The sequence below is a fragment of the Globicephala melas genome, chromosome 13 (assembly GCF_963455315.2).
Source record: "Globicephala melas chromosome 13, mGloMel1.2, whole genome shotgun sequence".
NCBI classification, from domain to species: Eukaryota; Metazoa; Chordata; class Mammalia; order Artiodactyla; family Delphinidae; genus Globicephala; species Globicephala melas.
Genome location: NC_083326.1, coordinates 12812837 through 12840055, shown reverse-complemented (window position 1 = coordinate 12840055; position 27219 = coordinate 12812837). Strand labels below are relative to the sequence as shown.

At 42.4% G+C, this 27219-nt stretch overlaps 1 protein-coding gene across 6 annotated transcripts in view; it reads right to left on the bottom strand.

Moving 5' to 3' along the window:
• Positions 1–8229: 8229 nt before the first annotated feature.
• The window catches only part of WDR7 (WD repeat domain 7), a 374489-nt gene continuing 355499 nt past the window's right edge, over positions 8230–27219 (bottom strand). For all 6 annotated transcript variants that reach the window (XM_060310354.1, XM_060310358.1, XM_060310355.1 and 3 more), the window contains 2 exons: positions 17018–17122; positions 8230–11110 (listed from right to left, as the gene is read on the bottom strand). In XM_060310354.1, coding sequence (XP_060166337.1) covers positions 10907–11110; positions 17018–17122 — 309 coding nt within the window. In that variant the 3' untranslated portion in view covers positions 8230–10906. The remainder of the gene's footprint in view (positions 11111–17017; positions 17123–27219) is intronic.

Here is a 27219-nt window from a genome sequence, read left to right as displayed (position 1 = left end):
CGTAAAACCAAAGGAAAAAAATAATGGCTTTTTTTTTTGGGCCGTGTTAGGTCTTTGTTGCTGCGTGCGGGCTTTCTCTAGTTGCAGCACGTGGGCTTCTCACTGTGGTGGCTTCTCTTGTTGCAGAGCACAGGCTCTAGGGCGCATGGGCTTCAGTAGTTGTGGCTCGCAGTCTCATTAGTTGTGGCACGTGGGCTCAATAGCTGTGGTCCATGGGCTTAGCTGCTCTGCAGCATGTGGACTGTTCCCAGACCAGGGCTCGAACCCGTGTCCCCTGCATTGGCAGGCGGATTCTTAACCACTGCCCCACCAGGGAAGTCCCAAAATAATGGCTTTAATGGCTTAAACGAATGAACATTCTTTTCTGTTCTACCACACTTTCTTCTGCTTCTAAAAGAGGATGGCTGGCCAGGTCCCCTGATGGCTGGCTTCCCCGACTCCTGTCACAAGAGGGAACCTGGAAGAACAGAGAAGGCTGGGTCTTGGCAACAGAGGCTGGGATTCGAATACTAGATATGGCTTTTATTAGCTGTGTGATCTTGGTCATTTATCTTATGTGACCTGCAATTTTTTCATCTGTGAAAGGGAGATAATAATTCACGGCTTTTTGGATTAAGAATTAAGCAGAATAACGAATGCAGCTAATATAGTGTCTGGCACACAATAAGTGCTCAGAAATGTCAGCACCCCTCCACCTTTCTCCATCACTTTTTAAAAGTCGGTACTCTGATCTGGGTTGAAGAAAGGAATAAAACAGAGGGAAAAAAGTTGATGGAAGAGTATACTTTTATGTAACGCAGAAGCAGGAAATGAAGTAGAAAACCTGAAACATTTCATAATTATAGCTTAAGATAATAATAGTTAGCAGAGTTAGCATTTATTGAATATACTATGTGCCTGACACTGTTCTAAGTGCTCTCTCTATATTAACTCTTTTTTCAGCCTTATAACAAGACCATGAGGTAGGGATGAACTTATTCCCGTTTTGCAGATGAGGAAACTGGGGCACAAGGAGATTCCAGTAACTGAGGCACAGGGAGCGTTATTCAGCTAATAAGTGGCAGAACCAGACTTGAACCTTGGCAGGTTCATTTTCTGCGAAGGAGACCCCAAGATTAAGATTTGCTGGAAGGACGTGGATCAAGACACGTTCCCGGGATCAACACCTAAGTGAGGCAAGCAAAAATGGGCAGAGGGAGAAGTTGGGCTGTGATTCAGTTGCAACAGAGGTTTCAGCCAAACCCTCTGGGAGCTTTGAAGCTGGGGTGGCCCCTTGGAGCTGTCCCAAACCGAGGCCAGTAGGGTGGAGCCTTTGCCCTCCCATGACCACTTATTGGATGCAGCTGCCTTGGGAAGGTGGGTAGGGGCTTGAGGAAAGCAGCTGTCTTCAGCCCAGGCAATTCCTGGACAACTGTCAACGGAGCGATGTCAACTGCCAATGATTCAGCACCTGGTTCACCAGCCTCCACTACAGTCACTCTTCGCCCCACTTGCTTTAAATAAATTCTGGGAGCATCTCTTCCAGTATTCTGGAGAGAACTTATAAGAGAAATATGAGTGGGACGAACTACAACCCTTGATGCTGCAGCTGGTCCTGAGGCCACCATCGATACACACTGTCTCTTCCACTATCCCTTCTAAGCCCCCCTCCCCCTTGGCAAGAACCTCTGCTAATCTTGGGTACTTACTATCTTGCTAACCCAGAACCTCACCCGTGAGGGTCTGAACTCCTGATAACCATACCCTTCAGGTGTACAAACCAAGTAAAGAATTTTGATTTCGGGGGTGGGAGGTGGCTGCCTTCAGCCTCCTGTTATCCGTTCTTGATTTCTTTGGGGCGGAGAGATTGAACCCTTGTTGGCTGCCAGAAGGATGACATACTTTATTAATCATTTCCAAAGATCTCTGCAGGGCAGGCCCCTTTGGCTACCACTCCAACCTTGCTGCTCATGACGACAGCACCCACTGGGTCTCTATTACTTCAGGATCCTATCATCTGCATCGTTTTCAGGGCCTAGTTCTGTAGCGGCGTTTTCTACCCACAGCCTGGGCCTACAGAGATGCTCGGGCCCTTCTCACCCGCATGTCCCTTATTGGTTGGTAAACAGAACGTCCTCTGGCCTTTCTCGCAGAGCAGTCATCTGGCGAGTTGCTAGCCGTACACCCCTTATCTCCTCCAGCAGTCCCACCACTCGGAGCTTTTTGGTTCTTTCCTCCATCATCTGCCACGGCTCTTCTGGCATTTCTTCTTGACCTCGTATCAGCCATCATCTTCTCCAAGCTGAGCAGCAGGTCTGTACCTTGTCATTTCTCCTTGGTCTCACTTCTTATTCTCTCTCCCCTTGCCCAGCGCACCCAGAATCCAGCCCCATTATTCTCCCAGTTCCTCGAGGGTCCTGTTGGCTCGGTCCTACAGCTCCTTTGAAATCTAGTTCTTTTCCTCTCTTAGCAGGCCCAGAACCTTGACAGCCAGACGCTATTCTTACTGAACCCGCGCTCACTGGTCTGGTGGCTGGGAGAGGAGGTTGAGGGCGTGTACTGTTCTGCAGGGGAGAGGCCTCCACACGGCCTCAAGCAAAGGAGCAGGCTACTCGGGCAGGTCAGGGAGGGTTCATCGGAATCTGGGGTTTCAAGATTGTTCAAGTGCGTCAACCTGGAGAGCCCCATCCGTCTCATTCAGGGCTCTGACCTTGGGATGGCAGACCTTCGGAGGCTAAGACTTCAGCCTTCTCTGGAGCTCTGCTTCCCCAAAACAAGTCCTGGGCCTCATTCTCAGCTTGTCATCAGCTGCAGGAAATGAGGCTCTCCTGAGATATGGCCAAGGAGTGTCTCTGCTTTCACATGTAGCCTTTAATTGATGACACCCTCAGCTTTTTTTTTTTTTTTTTTTTTTTTCAGTATGTGGGCCTCTCACTGTTGTGGTCTCTCCCGTTGTGGAGCACAGGCTCCGGAAGCACAGGCTCAGTGGCCATGGCTCACGGGCCCAGCCGCTCCACGGCATGTGGGATCTTCCCGGACCGGGGCACGAACCCGTGTCCCCTGCATCGGCAGGTGGACTCTCAACCACTGTGCCACCAGGGAAGCCCGACACCCTCAGCTTTTCATTATCTTTTTTTCAGTATGCTGAACCATTCAAATCCATTGTCCTTATGTCTTTTCCCCTACTTTTCAAACACCTGCCACGTTGTACCCTCCAGTGCATCCCCTTCCATCAGTATGCCATCCTGATTAAGTTTTCACAGTTGCATGGCCCCAGCATGCCAGAGGCTACCCATGATCACCTACCGCCAGGGATGGGATCCGCACTGCCAGTGACCCAGCTCCCAAATCATGTTTTAGATCCTGTTTTCTTGGACCACCCCTGGTACCAACTGTCATAAATTGGGTTCTCTGGGGTGCAGACTATGAGATAGAGATCTGTACACAGGAAGCTTATGGAGCAGTGTTCTCGAGATCAACACTGCAGGGGAGTAAAGGAAGCAGGGTTAGGCAGAGGGAAAGCTGAACCATGATGCAGTTCAGTGAAAGCTTCAGCCAATCCCAAGGGAAGTCCTGGAGCTGGGATGGCCGTTCAACGTTATTCTGAAACAGCTAGAGGCTGGGGCTTTATACCTTCTCCCTGACCCATCGCTGGATGTGGCTGTCCCCAGGAGACGGATCATGATCTTGGGTCAGACAGTTCTCTAGCTGTGAAGCAATCTCCAGGGAAGGACTCAGCAGAGAGCTGAGTGTCTAAGGACACCAACACTCCCAGTAGCTGGGGGAATAAATGCTTCAGTCCTGGAGTGATTGTTGAGGGAGGTGGGAATCTAGGCGGTGTACATGGCAGGCACCCAATGCACTATGCTTTCTACGTACTAGAAGACAGGATGAGGAGAATGCATAACTTATTTTTAAAGCATAATTTGAAACGATATATGCACCCCAATGTTCTCTGCAGCACTATTTACAATAGTCAGGACATGGAAGCAACCTAAATGTCCATCGACAGAGGAATGGATAAAGAAGAGGTGGTACATATATACAGTGGAATATTACTCAGCCATAAAAAGAATGAAATCACGTCATTTGCAGCAACACGGATGGACCTAGAGACTGTCATACTGAGTGAAGTAAGTCAGACAGAGAAAAACAAACATCATATGATATTGCTTATATGTGGAATCTAAAAAAATGGTACAAATGAACTTATTTACAAAACAGAAATAGAGTAACAGGTGTAGAAAACAAGCTTATGGTTAGCAGGGGTGAAAGTGGGCTGGGGGGTGGAAGCGGATACATTGGGAGATTGGGATTGACATATACACACTACTATATATAAAATAGATAACTAATAAGGACCTACTGCATAGCACAGGGAACTCTTCTCAATACTCTGTAATGACCTATATGGGAGAAGAGTGGATATATGTATATGTATAACTGATAAACTTTGCTGTACAGCAGAAACTAACACAACATTGTAAATCAACTATACTCTAATAAAAATTTAAAATATATATATATTCTGAATTTTCAAAAAAAGCAAAAGAGCTTTTTTTTTTAAAAAAAAGAAATCTGGAAAACTAGTAAAAGTCAGAGAAATCTTTCACTAGGGTTTTGCTCTAACTATTATCATTATTTTTAGGGTTTTTAACTTTCAGATGTCAGGTGTTCTCTAGCCCAGCAGTCTCGTTTTCTGTAGTTGTATTAACTGCAACTGGAGAGGCACCCGGATTGTCAGTACTGCCCACCAATGCCCCTCAGGTTGTAGGTGTGAAGTAGTTCATGTACCCTCAAATCACATAATAACGTGGACTCCCATAAATTCCTATCTTATAACATACCTTCCATCTTCCTAATTAATTTCCATTTATTCTTCAAGGCCCAGCCCGAATGCTTCCTCTCTCAGAAGCCTAACTTGACACCACCCTACCAGAATTAGTCAGCTCTGTGTTCTCATAGCTCTTTGCCCATCTCTGTTCTTCATACTTTTCCCATAGTGTTTATGGCCCTTTGCTAGATTGTGAGCTTACCAGTGAGAGGAAAACAGAACATATGCTTGGCACATATTAAGATTCAGTAAATGCTTGTAGACTGAATAATGTTTCATGTGGTATCTTTATTCATAAATTTTCACTAAAACTTAAAGTGTCACTGCGTGGCTCACGTTTTAGATAATACATTTCACATTTGGGTAAATGAAGTGCTAAGTCATTTTTTTTTTTTTTTTTTTTTTGCAGTACGCGGGCCTCTCACTGTTGTGGCCTCTCCCGTTGCGGAGCACAGGCTCCGGACGCACAGGCTCAGCGGCCATGGCTCACGGGCCCAGCCGGTCCGCGGCACGTGGGATCTTCCCGGACCGGGGCACGAACCCATGTCCCCTGCATCGGCAGGCGGACTCTCAACCACTGTGCCACCAGGGAAGCCCTGTGCTAAGTCATTTTGACGCTAGTCAAAACAAGAAGATATTGGCAACAGAACTTACACGTTGTTTCCTTTGCTTCGGTGATTTTGTGAAACCTAAGCTATAATACTTGGTGCAGAGCCTTGAGCAATTCTGATGGATGTATATTTCAAAGCTACTTATATAAGTAACTCAAAGTCATCCCTGATGCTAAGATGGCGAACTACTTCCTTTTTCAGGAATCAGTCATAACTTCAACTGCCGTAATCAACCAGCCCCATCCGCTGGTATATATTTCGGCATCTCCTCAGTGTCTACAAGTTTTGGTGAGCAGCAAGATGGCAACACACAGCAACATGACGAAGAGCCTGGTGAATACAGTTGGAACCACAGAGACTCCTCTTTGGGTTAAGATGTTCAGACCTATTATTGGAGTCTACATAGAGATAAAATACAATACAAAACCCAACAGTGTTTTCCAAAGAACACATGTAATTTACAATCTTATTTATCCATGCTCAGTAAGGACTTCTAAATGTCTACTAAAAATAGTAGCTCCCATTTCCTGAGGGCTTACTGCGTGCCGCTCTTGTAAGCACTTTACAGGCATATGCTTATGGATGTAACAGATGCAATACATATTTGATACTCACTACAAATCAGGCATGAGCTGGATTCCTGGTCTTCTCTGGGAAATCTCAGAATATTGAGGAGTCTTGGCTGGCTGTGCTCTCCTTTTGAAACAAATAAAACAAAAAAATCTCCAACCAGATCTACGCAGAATAGAGTTTTTTTTTTTTTAATGAGAAAGAAGGTATATAAATTAAGGGTATATTTTCACTGTTATTTTAATCATGATGTTGCTTGTCCTTGAGGAAACAGAGTGTTACTTTAGATACTTCAAGTATTCAGGATTCCTTTGGCTGGAAGGTATGGGCACCATTCGACTTCTTTTCTTATCTGTAGGAAAGAAACAAATCTATATCCATTTGATGGAGGTATCCGTCCACAGAACAAATGGATCTAATCTTGCGGTAAGAGTGGAGTGAATTGCTTATCTACTTCCTAGAGATGCGTAAGCCTCACTTTGAAGAGCACTAATTAGAATACTTGTATAAATAATTTGCTTAAAAGGATTTGGAAAAATAGAAACAATTCAAGTTCCAAAGGCACTCTTTTCTTATGTTAATGACTGACGGGAATGTGACGGAGGAGCTAAGATTTACGTGGCATCAGGGCAGCAGCAACAGGCATCAAAAAGCAAGACTCTGGGCTTCCCTGGTGGCGCAGTGGTTGAGAGTCCGCCTGCCGATGCAGGGGACACAGGGTCGTGTCCCGGTCCGGGAAGATTCCCACATGCCGCGGAGCGGCTGGGCCCGTGAGCCATGGCCGCTGAGCCTGCGCGTCCGTAGCCTGTGCTCCGCGGTGGGAGAGGCCACAGCAGTGAGAGGTCCGCGCACCGCAAAAAAAAAAAAAAAGCAAGATTCTGAGATGTTACCACAAGACGATGTAACCACTCCAACAACAATCCACGTCCATGAAAAAATGTACAAAACCCAGAAATCTTAACAACTTTTTAGGCATTCAATATTTCACACTGCTGCCTCTATAAAATTTAAGATTTGGTTAAAGGAGGACCGTAACATTACAGCACACAACTGTGAGCGCTGTTCATTTAAACGGTTCCAAGCACGAACCTCTCTGTAGTCTTTTTTAGTTTGTAAACAGCAGAAAGAACTGAACATCTAATTTTTGAAATTCTTCTGGCTTTTCTTTTTGACCTTTGGTATTTGTATGTATTGACGATCTCTAAACCGTTGTACAAAAACACCTTGAAGTGTCAAGCTTTAAAAATGAATCTTCTTTTCTCTTTCTCCTGTGCAGCTTGGATTATCTTGGCCTTGTCAAAATGCATTCTCTAGTTAGAGGTTAGAAATATTTCCCTCCTGGCTCCAGAGTATTGATTTTCTTCAACACTCAGCTCTGTCAGTCAGCCGAAGGGGTGAAAGGTGAAAGTTCACCCAGCACTGCTTGGCTTTACCTTCCTATTAATGTCATGCCCTTTCCACATTTGATCAGTTTATGTGATCACCAATCATAAAGAACTGTTACTGCCCCTGTTTTCCCTATAAGGATACATTCAAGATATCAGGAGATGTTAAAACACTTCCTGGGATGGACAGGAGGCCTTTGAATAGGGCCAGTGATGTTGTAGTCAACTCCTTTAATGCTTGTCTATCTCTTAAAGGAAACTGTATTGTTACATGATGATTGACTCAATTTAATTCTTATCTGAAAATTAAAGAGAACTACATTCACCGCTTACATGACTAACCCTCTGTGAGCGATGATGACCTATTTTGTTACTCTTGCTTTTTCTGAAAACCAATTATACCCTTTTCCTCAGGGATTCAAATTCAACTCCAAACGGAGTATTAAATGAAATTAATTTAATGATCTCAACCCAGCCCCCCACCCCAGGGCAGTCAAGCCGTGTCATCAAATCTGACAAGATAAAATTTGGTGCGATTAACAGTCTATTTAGAAGCAATTTAAGGTGGAGATAAAGCAACAGGCACGCAATTCCCTTGCCCAAACCACAGAGGGTGCTGTTGGGTCTTGGTAGGAGTGTGGTTCTCACTTCCACAGCTGGGAGAGAGACTCTTTTACTGCTCTGCTCTCCTTTGTGGACAAGTTTACCTTTCCTGAAGCTAGCTCTCCAGGGAAATGAATAATCAGACAGAAATAGAAGGCTTAATTTGGTACCAAAATTGGGAGAAAGCATAGGGATCTCAACTGAGAACGTTTAAGAGTGAACAATGTTTTTAATGAGAAAAACAATCTTCAGTACAATTCAGTTTTATTTAACACACGTAAGTACACAGGGACATTCAGCACATATAGAATCTGTTAAGTGGAGTCATCAAGAAATGCCTCGAGAGGCAGACATCTTACGTCACGTGCTGTACACAGCGAGTTCAATCATTACATTTTCATACAGGTATCACATCATCTTTCACTTGTAAATTACCAATGAAGCCACATACGTCTCTACGTTTACAAGGACAGGTCCAAATACAGCGCCAACAAGATCAATAAGACACCAAAAGCGTACACTGGGATGACAAGGTAAAGTTTACCTCAGTGCTGAGAAAATCTGAGCTGTGATGAAGTTTGCAACTGTGGTTGTCAAAACAGCCAAGGAGAGATTGGTGTGAACAAGAATGCAGATGTTGGTTTAGCAGTTAGAGGTGTCTGTCTCACCATCAGATACCATCCACCCCGGAGTTTTACAACTGTGATGTTCTAGGGGCCAACAGTTTTGGCTGTCTGTGCAGCCAGGCTGTGTGGCCAGCTGGCCGAGGCCCACTGCCCAGGTATTTGGCTCCTAGGGCCCTCACAGCTTTGTTCTAACCCTCCATGGGGTGTGCCGTCCATGCTTTGGGGTGGCCTGCCCACAGCCTCACACCTTCCTCCGGATGCCCTGAACATTCTGTTTAAAAAAAAAAAATCTCTAAGGTATACTTTTACACTTCATCATTCCAAAGCAGCTTTGTGGTCTAGAATAAATTAATCCCCATTTCAGTTCATAAAGTGAACACGTGCCAGGTACTCGCACTGAAGACTCGGGAAACCACTGGAAAAACCGAGAGCACCTCGTTCTCCTCAGGTTTCTCTATCTATATCGGGCACAACAGCATGTTCACCAAACAAGCAAGTCTACACTGTATAGTTCTGAGTTTCTTCCTGGGAAGCTACATACATAATCTTTATACATACGCTGCACATGCATATGGCATAAATTCACTCTTTAAGAATACCTAAAGTCTAAAACCAAGGTATAGGATGGGTTTGCCATCACTAGAAATGACAGACTTCATGTCGACATGAAAGAGATGTTCTAGTGGTCTTAATTTCCTAACATGTTCTTTAGAAATCTGTTTCAATAAAATAACAGATGTATTTGTTCCTGGACTGTGATCCTACTTTTTTTGTATATTATATAAACGCTGACAATCTATGCTTTTTAAATTAGACACTCCCGTTATCATTTTGGTTGCTTTGTAAACTTCACGTATATTTTCTGAATTTAATAAATCATTTTCTATTTTTGTATTTAATAAACCATTTTGCCCAATTAACCGACCAATCAACAACCAACCAACCAACCAAATCCCCAACTATATACAGACCAAGGTTTATTAGGAGCGAGTCATCCAAAATATTATTTTACAGATTTTTTTTTCCATTATTGTGAGGAAGAACCAGCATAATCTGACATAAGGAGAAGAAAATGACCGAGTTAAAGCTTACTTGGAAGTGTGATGAACACCCTACTGCAACGTTCGGGTAGATTCGGAAAGACTGAGAGCCTCCACATTTGTACACACGGTCAGCCCTCCGTGTACTCTGACATTTTATATCAGGGACTTGAGTATATGTGAATTTTGGTACCCTCGGGGGTCCCGGAACCAATCCTCTGCGGATACTGAGGATGACTGCATGCTCCTGAATGCTTGTGCCGTAGTTAAAAACTTTCTAGGATACTTGTTTCAAAGAAATGCTGTCTTAGCTTTCCTTTAACTGATCAGTAGTAGTTTGAAGGCTGAATTGTAACTATTACATGATAGCTGACTTATGGGAACTGCAGGTCTGTGAAGTTTCTGGAAGGAAGGGGTAAGCTCTTTCTTAAAAAGATCTGTAGCCAAGGAATCTTCTTTTCAGGTATACGCTATACTTTCAAACTTGGTTCTTTATTACAAAAGTCCATTTAAGAGATTATAGTGACTGGATAATTATATTAACTAGATCATAAGTAGTGATCATTTTGATTTTGAGCTACTAAATACAGTATCACTTAAGCGGGATATGAGCATTTTAGAAGGCTAGGTGTCTGGGAAACTGTAGTCTCCACAAGGAAAATTTGTGTGTGTGTGTATTTTCTCATTAATCTCCAATCGGTTAGGTGTTAATAAAGAAGGTAGTGGCTAAACCCTAGGAAATTGGATTGAGTAATTGCCTAGCAATCTCCCGGAGGAAAAAACCCCACGTAAACACAGAACCTTTCTGGTAAACAATAGCACGTTTTAGGAAATCCAAAGGAAAATGGTATCAATAATTAGGACTGCCACATGACCTCAAAACCCAATGTCAGAACAACCAGCTTCCAACAGCATTCAGAGGTGGGCTTTAGCGTGAAGAAACTGCTGATCCGGGCTGGCAGTGCAATCACAGTGGTTATTGATTTCCGGGCTTCTGGTGCGCCGAGCAACGGGACTGCTGGCTGCCCCTCCCTCTGCGGCGGTGAGAAACGACCTGGGGACCGGACGGCCACTTCCTGCGGAGCGATGTGTGCATGCCTCAGTCAATAGGTGGCACGAGCAGGAGTCTGCCCCCGGGGACCATGCGGAGGGACACAGACCCGGCTGTGCCCCCCATGACCCCGGCGGGGGTGGGCACTGAGGAAGGACGGGACTCTGGGCTTGGAGACCTGGGAGAACGGGGACGCAGACACGAGCCCTAGACCATGAAGCGGTGCTCCTTGCCGTCGTGGGCCATGAGGATGACGTTGCGGTTGGAGGTCCAGATGAGCCGGGCCAGCCTGAGGGCATTGTGGGAGCCGGGGGACGCCGGCTGCACGGGGGGCACCTGGTAGGTCTTAATACAGCGCAGCTGGGGCGCCGAGTTCAGCATGCCGATGCTCCCCAACAGGGAGGTGTTCATCTGGAGGGACACGGGGACAGGAGAGCACACGTGTCACTGCAGGAACCGCTTCCCTTTCCCCGCCACAGAGAGGGGTTCGAGCGACACACCCTTGCGGTCACTTTCTCCTCCATCATGAGGCTTCACGGTCATCTAAGAGTCTATTGTTAACCTCTAAAGGGCTCCTTTCAGTGTATTTGAAACTGTTCTGATGCTGTTACAGCAAATGCGTAAACCCGCAGGAATTTTACCTGGTGGGTAGAACCGGACAGCAGGAAAGCCCACCCACCTTTAAGAAGGCGGCTAAACGACACACGTTAATAAAACGGCCCGATCAGACAATATGTGGAAACAGCGGGTATTTCAAATGGCAGACTTCTCTGTCCTTTAGTGATGGTGCTCACTGCATCCCCTGAAGAACGAGCCCCCAAAGGCAAGTCTGGGGACTTAGAATTAGTTTGAGAAAATGAAGCAAAGATAAGCAGTAGAGTAACAGGTGACCAGATCAAAGCTCAAAACTTACCCCCCCTCTCCTGTCCACCTACCACACCTTCCCTCCTCACCTGCTTTTTAAAAACTCCAAACTCTGGAAAGCGCTAGTTTATTTTGAAGGAAAAAGCAAGAATCAGCCGCCTCTCAACACTGCATGTGTGGCCCACTGCTCTGCGGCCGCGCTAAAGAGAGCACACTCTTAACACTTTATTGGCAGGAGGTTTTAATCAGCTGGTGATTTCTGCTTTTTGGGCAGCCTTTCTGGCTTTGACTTGAGTCTTAAGCTCTCTTAATTCGTTCATGTAAATGGAAAATAACATGGAAATTATGGCTCATGAATAACTATGCATTCATGTCGAAGTGCTAAATGCTGAATGGCCGTTATCTAAGTGAACTGTCATCTGAGCGACTGAGTCTGAAGAATCCTTTAGATTCTAAATATTACTCAACATTTTTTCAATAGTCACCTTTTGTGCTATTGCAAATCACGTGGCAAGCACACTGACCATCAGGAAAGAGGGCTTGGAAATAATATTTTTCTTTGCACTAATTTTCATGTCCAGTTCTTCTCTCCAGCAGGACCCCCACCTGAATGTACGTGATTCTAGGGACTTGCTTCAAGCATGCAGATTACGCTCCAATGTGTACACACGGTTGACACAGGAAACCTTGGCACGTCCTAGGACATTTAAGGTGTGTTATTGCTGATATCATGCTCTGCATTTGGATCAGTGCAAAATATTTAAGCCATTCCTTCCCTGGCCCTTCTCAGAAGCAGGATGGTGTCAGGGGGTGTAAATCATGGCATCTCTGGCAGGACGCGTGCAGGCTCCACTGACATTTTCACAATTTAAATCATCTTGAGTAATAACCCTTTTAAGATGACTAATGTTACTGATTTTCCTGCATTAATAATAGTGCCGAACACAACACAGAGGTGAAAAAAAATCACTAGTGTACGAGGTCACATTTTAAAACCAAATGTACGATTATCATTAACTCTTTCTGTTAAAGTGCAGTTAACATGTAAAGCCAGGCAGTACCTTACCGTCATCCTCTAAGAACCTCTTTCCTTGCGTCCTTCCCTCCTTTTTCCAAAAACTCCACAAAAGATAAAAATCAGGGCCTTATTGCTTTCTGGAGGTTCCCAAATAGCTTAAATATAAATAATGATGGCGAGCTTGATTTGCTAGTTCTCACTTGTACCAAGAGTAACAGTACATCATTGTTTAGTCCTCTTACAGAGCAGATCCAAATGATGCGGAAAATTGCCGGTTAAAATGAACTGGCGTCAACAGGCACACTGTGCTTTTAAAAAATCTAATTTCTCAGTTGATAAATAACTACAAAGTATTTTTCATTCTTTATGGATTTTCTATGAAAATGTGTATGAAGTTTGATTTCTGCTGGTGGCTCAAAAAGCTAGGGGCATCCGATAGGCTCAGACACATCCTTATTTTTAAGTCCTTCCTTCAAATTTAGCCACGTACAAGAAGTGGGCTGAAGGCTAAAGTGGGCAGGGAGAGAACATCTTATTGGAATGTGACAGGTGGAAAGGTTTCCCAAAAAAGTCCATTATTATATCTGGGTTCTCCTTGCAAGTTGAATCATCCTTCAGATGATTGATAAATGCTTTGTTAGGGTCAAACAGCCCTCCTGCCTCAGAACAGGGCTATGTGAAATTCTACACAGTACATAACGATTATGGTAGAAAACAGATGGAAAGACAAAGACTCTCATGTTAAGTATAATTTGTTGTTCCTCACACCAGCCTTTTCCTATGATCTCTTCAAATAAGAGATGAATCTGAAGTCGTAAGGGTGGGTATTGATTTTTCTAGTAAGCTCCATTGAAGAACTCTCACCAAAACAACTAGCCATTTTGTTATTCAATATTAATATTTGATCAGAGACTGGCTACAAATTTACTGGCATAAGTAAAGGCAATCTGAGTCCTGCGTGAATGAAAACTACATGGAATTATAATATTTGGTCACATTAGCTTTTTTCTTCACTACCAAGGTAATAAATACTCATCGTGGAAAATTCAAATAATAAAGAGAAGTATAAAAAAGAAAGCAAAAATCCTCTGAAATATCATTTCCCAGAGACAATCACTAACCTTTTGGTAAACCTCTTCCCAGATCTCCAAGCCTATATCCACATAAGGAGAAGCAGGTTTAAGGAGTTTTACTTAAACAGGCTCATATTAAAAGGCAGTTGCACAATCAGCTTTTTTCATTCAACAAAATGTTGAGGGCAATCTTTTTATGTTAATGACTATAGATTTACATCATCCTTTTAAAATGGCTGAATAGTATTCTATTGGATGATGGAATAAAGAAAACTAAATGAAACCAATATCCATCTAATTTATTATTAGCATTCCTGGAAGAGGATACTTAATTGTTGGAGGGTGGTGGTAAAGTTCAGGTGACAGAATGATGGTTGTATTTCATTTCTAAACTCTCCTGGCTCACATACCAATGGATACACTGAAGTTAAATATTCAAATAGTAGGAATATGTTGTTGGAGAATCAAAGGGCTTGAAAGATTGCCAAATTACATCATTTAGCGGCTGAGTATGTAAACGAACTAACGGCAACCATGGCTTTTTCCTTCCCTTTAAAAATAATGCTTCACAAGACCAGTTCTGAGAAGATTATTTTCTGAACACACAGACATACATACAGATGTAATTCATCAAAACAGGAAGTGTTTTCATGCTATTCTCAGTGCAAGTAATGTTGCACCCAAACCTTTTACTAAGTCTCACTTGAGTAATTATCCAACCAGTAATTCTCATTAACACTCATTTCTCAGCAAAGATTTTAATAGCTGATGGCTTTTGTAAGGCTCTATATTTAATAAGGCTTCATTAAGTTTTCAAAATATATTGCAGTACATTTACTGGAATCATATAAAAGTATTATCATACATCATTAGACCTAAACAACACGTATATAAATAAATCAGCCCAGCCCATCTGGGGAGAGCCACGGTAGATCTAACACTGCTTTTTGGACTCCCTTTAATTCACATAAAAACCCACTATACTTCTGGAAGAGGTTTTATTGTATTTTCTTGAGAAAGTTGAAATGGTATTTCTGTGTCTTCCACTTAGATTTTAAGACCAAGCTGGGTATAATTTAAGCAGGGAAGAAATGGGCCACATTTTAAATTCTGACATTGGGTTTAGAGGCAAGAAAGACCTGGGTGTTGCCTGAGTTGCTTGGGTGCTCTGTCTGCTGAACACCCACCCCTGCAAGTAACACAAGGTGCCCCTGGAGAAGAGAGTGCAGACGAAGGAAAGGAGCTGGGCAGAGCCGCATGGACAGACGCGCAGGGTTAAGTGCACTTGGCGAAGCCCGGAGGCAACAGCAGGAGCCTGGAGGACAGAAAGAGGTGCTTCAAAAAGACAGCATCTAAGGAACAATCTTGATCTCCGGGGTGAGGAAGATGCTAACGATAATTCCATCAATGAGCTGGGCAGCAACTCTGATAAACATAGAAAAAGATTCAAGGAAGGGATGAACATATCCAAATAGGTCTCTGAAGACCTAGATAAGGGGGAAAAGGTTTACCACTTAGACATTCAGGAAAATACTGGGGAAAGTTTCACATCTGGCCAATTTAGGAGGTATCCCTTTATATAAGGAAGTATATTTTCTTAGCAGGAAGAAAAATTGAACAACAAAAAAGAAGAGATCTGGTTTTGTTTATTCCCAAGAATAAAGCATGGGGCGAACACAAGCTCCTGGAAAGCAGGGACCCCAGACTGCTTGGTTCCATGTCCCTAAAGCTAGGCTGGCACCCCGCGCTTCCACACCAGATACACGCCAAATGAAGGGAGTTTCACATGGACACTCCTCCGGGATTTCAAGAGAACAGGAAATTCAGGAAAATGTGTATCAAAGTACAGTCGGTGTCACAGACACCACTGCGTTGGCAGAAAAGAACAGTTGGTAGAGACACTATCTACAGGACCAATGGGCAAGCGTTGTTTATGGACTTGCTGTGGGATTTCAGTGGGATAAAATACGAGTCCTGGGGTTACCCGCTAGGAAAAATGAAGACTCGGTGACATCTCTAAGGAAAAGTTTAATATGAGCCAATTAAGATGCTGGAGATATATTCTGGAAGAAAGGATAATAAGAAAACAGACTAGAAAACTAAATTAGAGGAAAAGTAGAAAAAGCTAGGACAGATCTGGAAGCTGTCATGCTTCAATAGCATGTGGTTAATTAAGCAATTTATTGTATCTGTTTTACATTACATTAGCTATTGAGTTTTTAAAAATCGTCACATTGTGAAGTCTTGTTTAAACTTTTATTTGCTTTTTTAGCTTTCAAAGCAATAAACTGAATCTCATAAAACATACCTGCATCCTAGGATAGGTAACAGAATTTTATAGTAACTTGCGGCGGGGGGGAGTTAGTAATGTTTAACTTTTTTGTAATTATCAGGAGTAAGGTAATTAAAAAGAAGATGTGGGGCTTCCCTGGTGGCGCAGTGGTTGAGAGTCCGCCTGCCGATGCAGGGGACACGGGTTCGTGCCCCGGTCTGGGAGGATCTCACATGCCGCGGAGCGGCTGGGCCCGTGAGCCATGGCGCTGAGCCTGCACGTCCGGAGCCTGTGCTCCGCAATGGGAAAGGCCACAACAGTGAGAGGCCCACGTACCGCAAAAAAAAAAAAAAAAAAGAAGATGCGATGGAGGTTAATCACTGAGGATGAAACAAGTTCTATTATAAAACTCAGTTGCTCAAATTAATATTCACTGTAATCATAATCGAACAGAGCTGTTCTCATGTACTGCCAGTCAGTGATACTCAGATTTTTGAAAATGTTTTAATAGCTTGGAAATGAAGAGCATTATGTGGAAATTCAGAAAGCCAACGCAAATGAGATAATACACATGGGGCATGAAGTTAATACGAGGTTGCCCTTTCCCCATGCCCTGTTGGCGTTGTCTGGATGCCTTGTGTAAATTAACAGCCTGAGCAGTGCTCCGTGCCCCAATTCCTTTCGGGCCAGGCCCTCACTTACATCTGAATGATGCCTACCTCTCTCCAAACACCCACCCCTCCCTACCCTGAATGCCTGGCCCTTCCTTGATGTCACCATGTCTCAGCTCAGGTGTCGCTGCCTCTGTGAAGCCGGCCCACAACCTTACTCCCAGGTTCCCCCCGTACTGTGGTTACTTGCTGATTTACTTGCGTCTCCCTCAGACTGAAAGCTTGGTGAGAGCAGACCCCCTCCTTCTAGGTTGCTAATTGTATTCTCAGTAGCCCCTGCGTGCTGGCAGCTGGCACATAACCAGCAAGCAATAAGTACTTGATGTCTGTTGAAAGAAGGGAGGGAGGGCACAAGGGAGCCTTTCCCAGCACAAGCGGATCGTGCACCACACGTCAAGACCCTGCAGCATGTTCACTTACCTGCCAGAAGGAAATGTGGCTGTCTGTGTTTGAGTAGGTGGCAAGATATCGTCCATCAGGAGCAAAGGCCACGGCAGTGATGGGTCCCTTGTGACCATGGATTGTCTGAAATAGAATTCAGAGTCATTCATCGTATGCACTGCACAGAGCTGCTACGCATACGGATGCAAATACGTTCAATGCTGAAAAAGTTATGTCATGGCTATTAGAAACCATTAACGTTCTTTACTTCAAATTTAGGTTAGAAAAAGAGGAAGAGCAACCAAAGTTCTCTCACTGATACATCCAGGGGCTTTGACCTTGTTCTGAGGAGTCCACCTGTCTCCTACTTGGGAGGACAGCATGAGTCCGAAGGAAAAGCATATATTAACGGGCAAACCAATGTGTTAATTCATTTATGTCCATGAGACGGAAGAATTTTACAATTAATTAGGAAGGTGAAAAACTGATCACCAAATCTACCCAGGAACTTCATCTGAAATGAAAACCAATCAAAGCTGTGTCGTAACATCCCCGTTCTGGAAGGAGTCAAAAACTATAATTCCAACCCCTTAATAATTATACATCTTTCACATTTTACGCTTCATTTCCCACCAATAGCACTGTGTTTAAATGCATATGGCCACAATTAGTACACATACATACACGCATGAATTGGAGGTTTGAGCACACATATAAGTTAAATGCTATTAAAAACAAGTTAACAGGGATAATTCTGAGCCTTTGCCAAATAGCTATCATTGATTTAACCATGAATAAAAAATAAAGGATGTTGTATTTTAGACGCGGTCTTTGATAAAAGGTCTTTACTAAGAAAAAATTACACTCACGTTTAATGATATTAATAGTTACCGAAAAGACTGGAATACTTAGCAAATTAGCATAATACTGTATTGTTTCTACACAAACTATTAAAGACCGTATCTCTACCACATGAAGCAATATTCAGTCTGCTTACAACGGGAGGTTGGTCTCCCCTCTTGGTTAGGAAAGAATGGGGAAAGGTGTTCCCTTAAACTAAGGCAATGCTAGGAAGGGTTGTTTCCATCTGCTGTTTCTTGATGACGAACTGTGAGCCTTGAGTCTTGGCGGGAGCTTCAAGCTCACTGCGTGATTCAGGGCCCCTCCACCTCCGCCCTGCCACACCCATACTGTGAATTTCAGTAAGACACTTCTCACAATTCATATCTGAGTGATTACAATGAGGAAGGGAGACAGGGATGGGGGTGTGGGAACGTTCCTCAGTGCTTCTTGGGTTTTGTTCTTTCCTGTCATTAGACAAGGCGCTGTGGGATCCAAAATAATGCCTGTTTTTCAACACTCAGAGAAAAAAATGTTATACTGGTAGCACTGGGCTTTGGGCCGGCAGAGGACACGGCTCTGAGTCAGACTGCCTGCCTTGCACTCGGGCTCCACTGCTTACTGTGGAAGCCGGCGCAAGTTATTGACGTCCCTTAACCTCAAGAGCACCCACGTCTATGAAGCAGAGATGACGATGATGATGTTGATAACGATATTGAGAATGATACTGCTAATTCCTGCCTCAAAGAGCTTTGTGAAGATTAAATGAGTTAGTACATATATAGCCCTCTGCACAATGCACGGCACATAATAAGAATTCAATGAATATTAATATTTGTGTTACTCCTCCTTATTTAAAGATGATCAGATGAATATACTTGAAAGTTGCTAAGACAGTAGATCTTAGATGTTCTTACCACAAAAAAGAAATGGTAGTCACATGATGGTATGGAGGGGTTAGATAACGCCAGGGTGAGTGACCATTTGCAATATACAAGTGTATCAAATCATCACGTTGTACACCTTAAACTTACACGTTATATGTCAATTATATCTCAATAAAGCTGAAAAAAACCATGACCAGACAAATGGAAACAATCACAAAAATCAATTACTTGAGTATGTCATTTAATGAACCCCCCAAAAATCAGATACGAAACCAGATTATACATATATTGGGTTTGACCTGCAAAATGATTTTTAAAAACAGTTTCTGAGCCTATATTCTAATTCATTAAACATCACTTAAAATCAAGATTTCTAGCCTCTCCTGGAAAAGCCCAGGAATGCTTCCACTCTGGCAATCCTGGGCCTTTGCACGTGGCAACATGGGCCAGGCTGAGTGGAGGTGCCCTGTGGGCCTGGGCGTTTGCTCTCATGTCCCAGCCCTGACTCAAGCGGGTCTGTGTGCTTAACACCGACTGCCTGACTCCCTTATTTCCTGTCTGGTCCCTCATGGCATTTAATGCAACCTTTCCATTAAAAATATTTCATTCAAAATAGTTTCTTCCATGCTCTGGGGTCCTGGTATGCATCAAAAGTGTGAGCACACTAAAAGCGCCTCTAAAAGCTTGCCCTTCTTGCAAGCCCCCCTCTCCACCAAAGCCCAGCTCCACGTAGAGGTGGATTCAACCCTCCTGCTGGAGTTAGGGCCCCTAAGTCTCAAAGCAGAAGGCTAAGCCTACCTCCTTCAGATTAGCATCCCTCCTTAATCAGCAAGCAGAATGTGCTTCAGATAAGAAGAGAGTGCAAGAGTGAGCAGGCTGTAACCCAGAAGGTCCAAAAGGATGTACCAACCCAATGATCTCCTTAACATACCCCTCCGTGAGGTTGGCTAAGGTGGCCCCATAGTAAAGGCAGAAAGCCAAGCACACAGGCTCCTAATATTCATATTATATCTTCATCCTTTATAGTGTTTGGAACGTCCACTTGGATACTTCCGTGTCAGCTGAAGACACTCTTCATTATGTTATCTAGTGTCTCTAATAGAAGATCCTGTGAATTAAGTTCATCTTGGAATTTTCTGCCAGGAAAATGTTGATCTTTCCAGATAAATTTTGTTGGTTTCTTTTACCATGAAAAGATAATTACACAATCTCACACGAGCTTGCTTTCCTGCCAGGAAACTCAGAACTATATTTATGCTCATTCTAGGCGTCTAGTAATACATACTTCTTCCTCATTTCACTAATCACGGTCCTGTTTTCCTTCATTGTTTTTATTGTCAAGGTGAGATACTGAGTTTAATGTGTTAGTTTCTCTAAAGTCTGTTTTGAACAAAGGGGAACTATACTTTAGATCAGAACACATCAACACACACACACACACACACACACAGTGTGATACTGCGAGGTGCCCCACAGGCTGTCTTTCAAAGCAACATAGAGAAAAACCACAGGGTACTGACTGCAGTGTCAGCTGATAGACCTGTTCTCTCCTAAGAAAGCAAGTACCACTCATGGTAGCTCAGGGAAGCTCACTATTTTAAATGGTTTGGTACATCTGGTGAGTTCATTACAGGCTCAGCCTGAGAGGTGCTTCAGTCCCCAGTGTAATGGAAATGTTGCCATTGTCTTTTGTTCAGAATCTCTGAATTTCTCTCAGATCTGCGCAGGTACCACCTGAACTGACTTCAACCCTCTATTCTGGCATGAGATGCAGCTCTGTGCGGATCACAGTGAACTTGTAAGTGCTTTGTGATGGGGCAAACCCAATGGTTTGGGATCTTAAACGCTCAACTAGAAAGAACATTTTCCAAAACAATGGGTTTCAAAATAAAAGGAGGTTTGGTTTACTTTTTATACGTGGATGAGTATCATATGCCTTGTTATATTTTTAGTCAAAAAAATTGCTGTCTTGAAAAGACAGAAATGGAATATAAAGAAATTAATCTAATTCAAGAAGTGCTATGAACAATAAAAGAAATCAAGCAATTATTCCTAGCAGGAGACAGAGTGCTGAATTGTTAAACACTCTCTCCCCCTCTTTCTTATGAAAGAAAAGGAACTGAGAGGCCTCATTAAGAAGAAGCAACACTTGCACTTACCCAACAGTTTTTAACAGGCACATTCAATGTGCTCGGCAAAGAATATAATTAACCCTGTTGTACAGAGGAGGAGAGACACGGATTTCCAAAATGATTTGGTCAGCATCAATACAAATTATGACTTTCTAGAATGTTCTCTAAAACTGCTCTCTCTTCCTGGAGTTCTTGCTATTCAGCTTCCAAATGTCAAATTTGAGAATTGAAACCAAGATGTAGGACTCTACTGCACCCACTTTACAGACTGAACAAGATCAAAGAGAACATCTAGTCATTTCCAGGCCTCGTCACTTTTTTAAAGGGGAGGAAAATACTCCAGCCAAACAAAATTTCCTACTTTTAACATAAATTCTGAAGAAGAGATTTCCAAATGCAGGTACAATTTTGCTATCATAAACACCATCACAAGGGAAAGACTTATAAAGGACTGACCCATGTATTTTGTATAACAGTTACTAAACTAAAAAAAAAAAAAAAGGACTTTGACCGAACTTTCACAGCCCCAGGGTCTGTAGGGCCTGAGAGGGAAGGGGGCCACCCTGGTCGCAGGCCTTCTTGGGGAGCAGTACGGCCGGCTCAGGAGGAAAACAGGCAGCGACAGTCTGAGGGGTGACTGAAGCTGAGCTGCAGGTGTGTCCCCAGTTGGCTGCGCATGGTCTCTGAAATTTCTACAAATACAATTGTGCTTTCAGTTGAGGCGTTTTCCCTAGCATGTGCTCTGGCAGACAGCAAACAGGACAAACCTGCTTTCATGAGATACAAGCATGGCAGATGCCTTGAGTTTAGGGTGAGCCTGAATGAAGTGTCCATCTGTGTACAAACACAGGAAAGAGCTGGAGACAGGCCAGATATACAGGGAAGTGAGTGCTCAGGAAGTGAGGACGAGCCCCGAAAAGAAAAGGAGAGGCAACAGCAAAGACCTACAAATACCTACATTTTCCTAGGGCTGGTCCTTTACTGATAACAAACAACGCAAAGTGAGGTTCAGGACACGCTCTCCTCTGTACCCGAAGCACCAACCCAACATCTGGCATCTCTTCCCAACAGCAGCCAAAGTCAGGAACAGGCGGATAAGGAAGGTGGATCAGGGTCTGATTTGCGTGCCTTTCTGACATCCCAGTACAGGCTGCTGATTTCCCCGCTGACCGGTAGGGAGGGAACGGCTCAAGGCGGAGGAGAGACAAAGACATTGCTCTGACAGCTTTGTTTGTTAGGCAAGGGGGAGACTCATCAAAAAAAGAGCCATTTCAAAAGAGTTGCAAAGTTAAGAATTAATTATGTTCAAGAAAAAAATACCCCTTTCCTTTCTCCGAAGCAACCAATTTGTGAAAATTGTATTATATATTTAAGGTTCACCTGCTCAAGGAAACAAATGATTTAGGCAGATGATAACACATTTAAAAAAAAGTCTCATCTATGGCCGATTAGGAGGCCCGAGTCAAATTTAATTCCCACTATGAACTAAGCCTTCTGCAGCCCTTTTGTGTGTGGGATCTTAAGGCCATATGACGTGGCCAGGAACATTGAAAGGCCACCCATTTTCTTTCGTATGTGCACGGGGCTGCCTTAAAGCAGGCCAGATGAAAATCCATTCTGTTTTCAAATCTCTCTAGAGAAGATGCCAAACCCCCTTTCTGTGTTTAACACTGTGCTGTCAGGAAATTTTTCCTTTTTCAAATCTAAATCCAAAATGCTACAGTGTAAGTAGGCTGCTTCCTCTGTTCTAGCCTCAGTAGAGATGGAGAACAGCTGGTCACCAATCTTAGTATGATAACCTTTTATAGCCTTGAAGGCTGTTACTGCAACTTGCTCCTTTCTTACTTATTTATTTTTTATTTTCAGGATTTAAAAAAAATTCAGTGACTACCATGTAACCTTTCCTTTCAGGTCTCATTTTCCAACTCTCAAAATAATTTCTGTAGCTTTTCCTTAAACTTCCTCCAAGCTTTCAAATCATGACATCTTAGAGTTGGATGGTATCTTAAAGGTCAACCACGTCTCAAAATGTGGGATTTCAAACCGGACTGAGTGCTGGAACAGGCAACTGGCTGTCGTTATAGTTTCTCATAACACCAAGCAGGAGGACAGGACTATGCTTATTTTATCACAAACCTGCAACCGTGGCTGGAAAAGCTGGTAAAGTTGTTGGCCTGCAGATAGCTGACGCCCCGCAGTCCTCACACCTGTGGGGAGAGGCAGGGTCCCTGAGCCCACTGCTATCATGGTAGATGAAGGAAAACTCTTTTCCTTGACCTTAAACAGAGGTTTAAAGATTAGAAGCTGCCTCACTCCTCTTCGGGAGTGGGGAAGTAGGTGGATGGTGGCCCCATTGCTCTCATCAGCAGTCTCTCTTCCTAGGGCCCTGAAGGTTTTCACCCTCCCATGAGCTCGCCTGTGCCCCCACAGAGGCAATACCCACCTACAAGTACCATAAATAGGCACTTCTTGAGGAAAGAATCATAAAACTAGGGACCCAGCTTTTTGTCACTTGGGACACAAAAGATGGAAACTAAAAGTATTGACTAAAATGGAGGTATATGGGAAATGCACTCCAAACATCCCCTAGCATTGAAAGGAGCCCAGCTTCTCTTACTGGCTGTACTATCCATGACTGTGTAAGCATATCTGCCTCGATGCTGCCCTTTGGTGGTTCTACAATGATTTTGAACAGAGATCTGAGGGTTGAAAATGGGTTGTTCAACTCAATAATTTCTTTTCTCGATGGAGGGACAAGCCAATATTTTTTATTCACATTATGCCAACTCTATATTATAGAGTCAACCCATTGTGGCATTTGCCAATCCAAGGGGTATCAGAATGATTCAATGAATTGAGTTATTTTCTATCACTATCTAACTGAAAAGAATATATATTCAGGGCAAAGGACAAGTAGATATGATATCATTTTAACATCTTAATGGAAAACAGATTTAAGGATAAATATAATAAAGTTCGCTATCTTAAGTTATATTATAAGATATAATGCCTCCAGTAAACAGACTTTAGTCCCTAAAAATAGCTGCAGCATTTACTGTACATTTTCAGTTACTGAAAGTTACTTAAATGTCATTTGGGAATAAACTGACTGACACTGATGAATTAAAGGAGATTTTTTTGATATCTACATACTGGTAATCCTTAAGACACAGGCAATCGTTTTTGAAATTTCTTTGTGGAGGATTATAACCAACATGTGTGTGCACAACACACTTATCCAGGAATAGTAAGAATCAAAAAATGCTCAAGATTGCTTCACTATTGTAATTTAGGCATTAGTAAGAATTTCAGATTTTTAGGATACTGAGGCTTATATTTTCACTAATATCAATTATACATTATCAAAATTAATTTAAAAAGGAAGATCTACAAATGAACAAGTAGAGAGTAACCATTTAATAGTTGATTTCCAATCTTAAAATACTGTAGCCATCATAACAGCAACCTCTATGAAAAAAATATCTACTGGTCTTAGGCATTGACTCCCTTCTATTCAATTGAGGAACTTTTTCAGATTCAAATAAATTTTCCGTAAGTCTCACCACTTAGTCTTTCTTCCTCTTTTTCTTGCTACAGATAATCAGGAGCTGACCACACATGTTTACCTGTATACACACACACACACACACACACACACACACACACACACACACACACACACACACCCGTCTTCTGCTTTACTAGAGCAAATATTTTCAGGATGCAGTAACTAAAAAATACCCACTTCAATTATAATAACTGATGTAGTATGTTTGTGTTGTGTGTGAGACTCTTTCAAGTTAAATAATGATAACAGAAGAAAAAAATCTAGTTTAAGACATAATTCCAACCGTAACATTTTTCATATACGTTAACATTTTAAAATAGAGTCATATTTAAAGATTATTTATGGATACTCAAATACTGAATACCTATATGATTTAGATAAATGTGCTTCAGTTTCAAATAAAAAGGATAGAGAATAAATTAATTGTTATCAACTATTCACACTGCTGGTATGAAATAATTGTAAGACATTTATTAAAGTATAACTTTCTGTAGCTTTTAAGAATATTCAAATGTTTTCTATAGATCTCAGACCCAAAGCTAAGTATTTTTTTATCATATTTCTAATATAAATCTATTCAAACACATGATAGAAGTCTTAAAATGAACAAAGTTTTGCTTTTGTATTCTCAGACTATGAAGATTCTGATAAAAAAATTCTGTTGTTAAATAGTCAAAGGATTCCTGAGAAATTGGACCAACATAAAATGGTTATATAATTTTTCAAAGAAGACAGGAGAAAATATTCTTAAAGATAATACTGTGCCACAAAAGTAAAGCCCAATTGCTTCCACTTGGAATTCCTTAGGACATGGACTGTCGTATCTCTGTGCCCTCTCAAAAGACTGCAGGCCCTTCCATAGCAACCTTCAGCAGACATGTGTCCACGCGAACCAACGGGGACAGCAAACACATTCCTGAGGAATCGTCCATCCAGATGGACCTCAGCATTTTCGTGGGTTCTGATTTGAGTTAAGGCGAACACAGAAGATGGTTTTGGCTACAGCCTTAGGACAGGGCCTTCACCCAGGTGCTCTCCCACCTCTCTTTGGCCTGGTACAGTGCCTGGTGACACAAAACGGTCTTATGCAGATTGTACTAATATGGAATTTATATTTTTCAAAATCACATTTCAAAAGGATCTAATGTTTTCATCATTCCAAAAAGAGAAGTGACTTGAAAGTGTTAACGAAACCTAAAGCATTACATAAATTTCTAAAATTCATACGTGTATTATCCGATATATTACTATATCTTCTGGCTTATATTTATTTTGGAGAATGACAGAGTACATACACTAATAGAAACACAGATTCAAGAGTTTTATACTTTTATGTGTGGCTTATTAGGCTTCTTTAACTTATTAAAACAAAATCAGATTAGTCTGGAACGTAACCTAATTAATACTGACCTATATTACAAGGTCTATTTCTTTTATTAAGTCAAGACATGCCAAATTAGAAAACCGTAAAATCATCCTCCTATCTTTGAAGTATCATTCCATATTTTTAATATTAAAATAGTAATAAAACAATAAAATATATATGTAAATTTTTTTCCAAATAGCAATTGAATTTTAAAACATTCCCTGGCAATTACTATGGCAAAATAACACTGATACTACTTGTCAGCCCTGACTTATTCTTAGACTACCCCATCTTTGTCTAGGGGATTAAAATTTGACCTTGTTGCTCTTTTGAATGGGCAAAATTTTCTGAGACACAATTTGCTTATTTGTAAAATAAGGATAATATCTTTCTTGCCTACCTCATGGGATTCAATATTTTTTGGAGAAATGTACTTTAAAATGTTTATCAAGAGCTTATTATGTTATAAGCCCCATGTTAGATATCAGTAGAAAGATGAGACATGGCCCCTTCCAGTGAATCTAGGAGACTGGGACAGGTTGACAGTAAGCACTAGTGTGTGACATACGAAATGGCATAACAGAAATGTGTGTTAGGTGCCATGGAAACACAGATGAATAAGCAGCAATTTCTGTTCAGGGGTAGATGTCAAAACAAGATACAGAAAGAAGGTGGTAGTGGAGTTGAGCTTTAAAGGAGAAGTTGGCCTGAAGGACAAGACTTGAAAGGCCCAGATCCCAGCAGATAGGTGAGGCAGACCTGTGAGAGTGAAGATGTGGGAGAGGTCCAGGAATTGTCCCTCTGCCACTGGGAGTGTCAGGGGGCAGAGGACGATGAGGAGGGACAGGTTTGGGGATGAGGGAAAAAGCTAGCTATGGCCAGGCTATAAACTGCCTTTTTCTTGTGCTAAGAAATTTGGACTTAGTTCATAGTCCCAAACTCCATAGGGAGTTTCCCAAAGTTTTAAAGTAAGAGGATGGTCAGATGAGACCAGTTTTTGGAAAATTCTGGCAGAGAGAGGAGAGAAATTAGAGAAAAGGGAATGGTTGGCAGGCAAATATAGTAGGTAAATTAAGAGTTGAATAAAGAACCAGATGCGGGCAGGAAAGAGAGGTCCAACTGGGCGGGTGGTGATGCTGTTTCCTGGACAGGGAAGCATAAGAAAAAGAAAGTGTTTTTAGTGGGGATGGGAGGGGTTGGTGGGACATCATCAGGGGGAAATAATAAGCTTAGTTTGGGAGATGTAGATATTAAGGTGGAGGGCTTGAGCAGGTAGTTGGAAATATGTCAGAAAATGAGAAAGAAAAATTTGGAGCTCAGGAAAAGATTTATGGAAGGAGAGACAGATTTGGGAGTTATTAGCACACAGACAGACGTTGAAGGCATAGATCCCGCACTCGGCAGTGTTCCTGGCACACAGCAGTCTCTCTGTGACTATCTGTTAAATA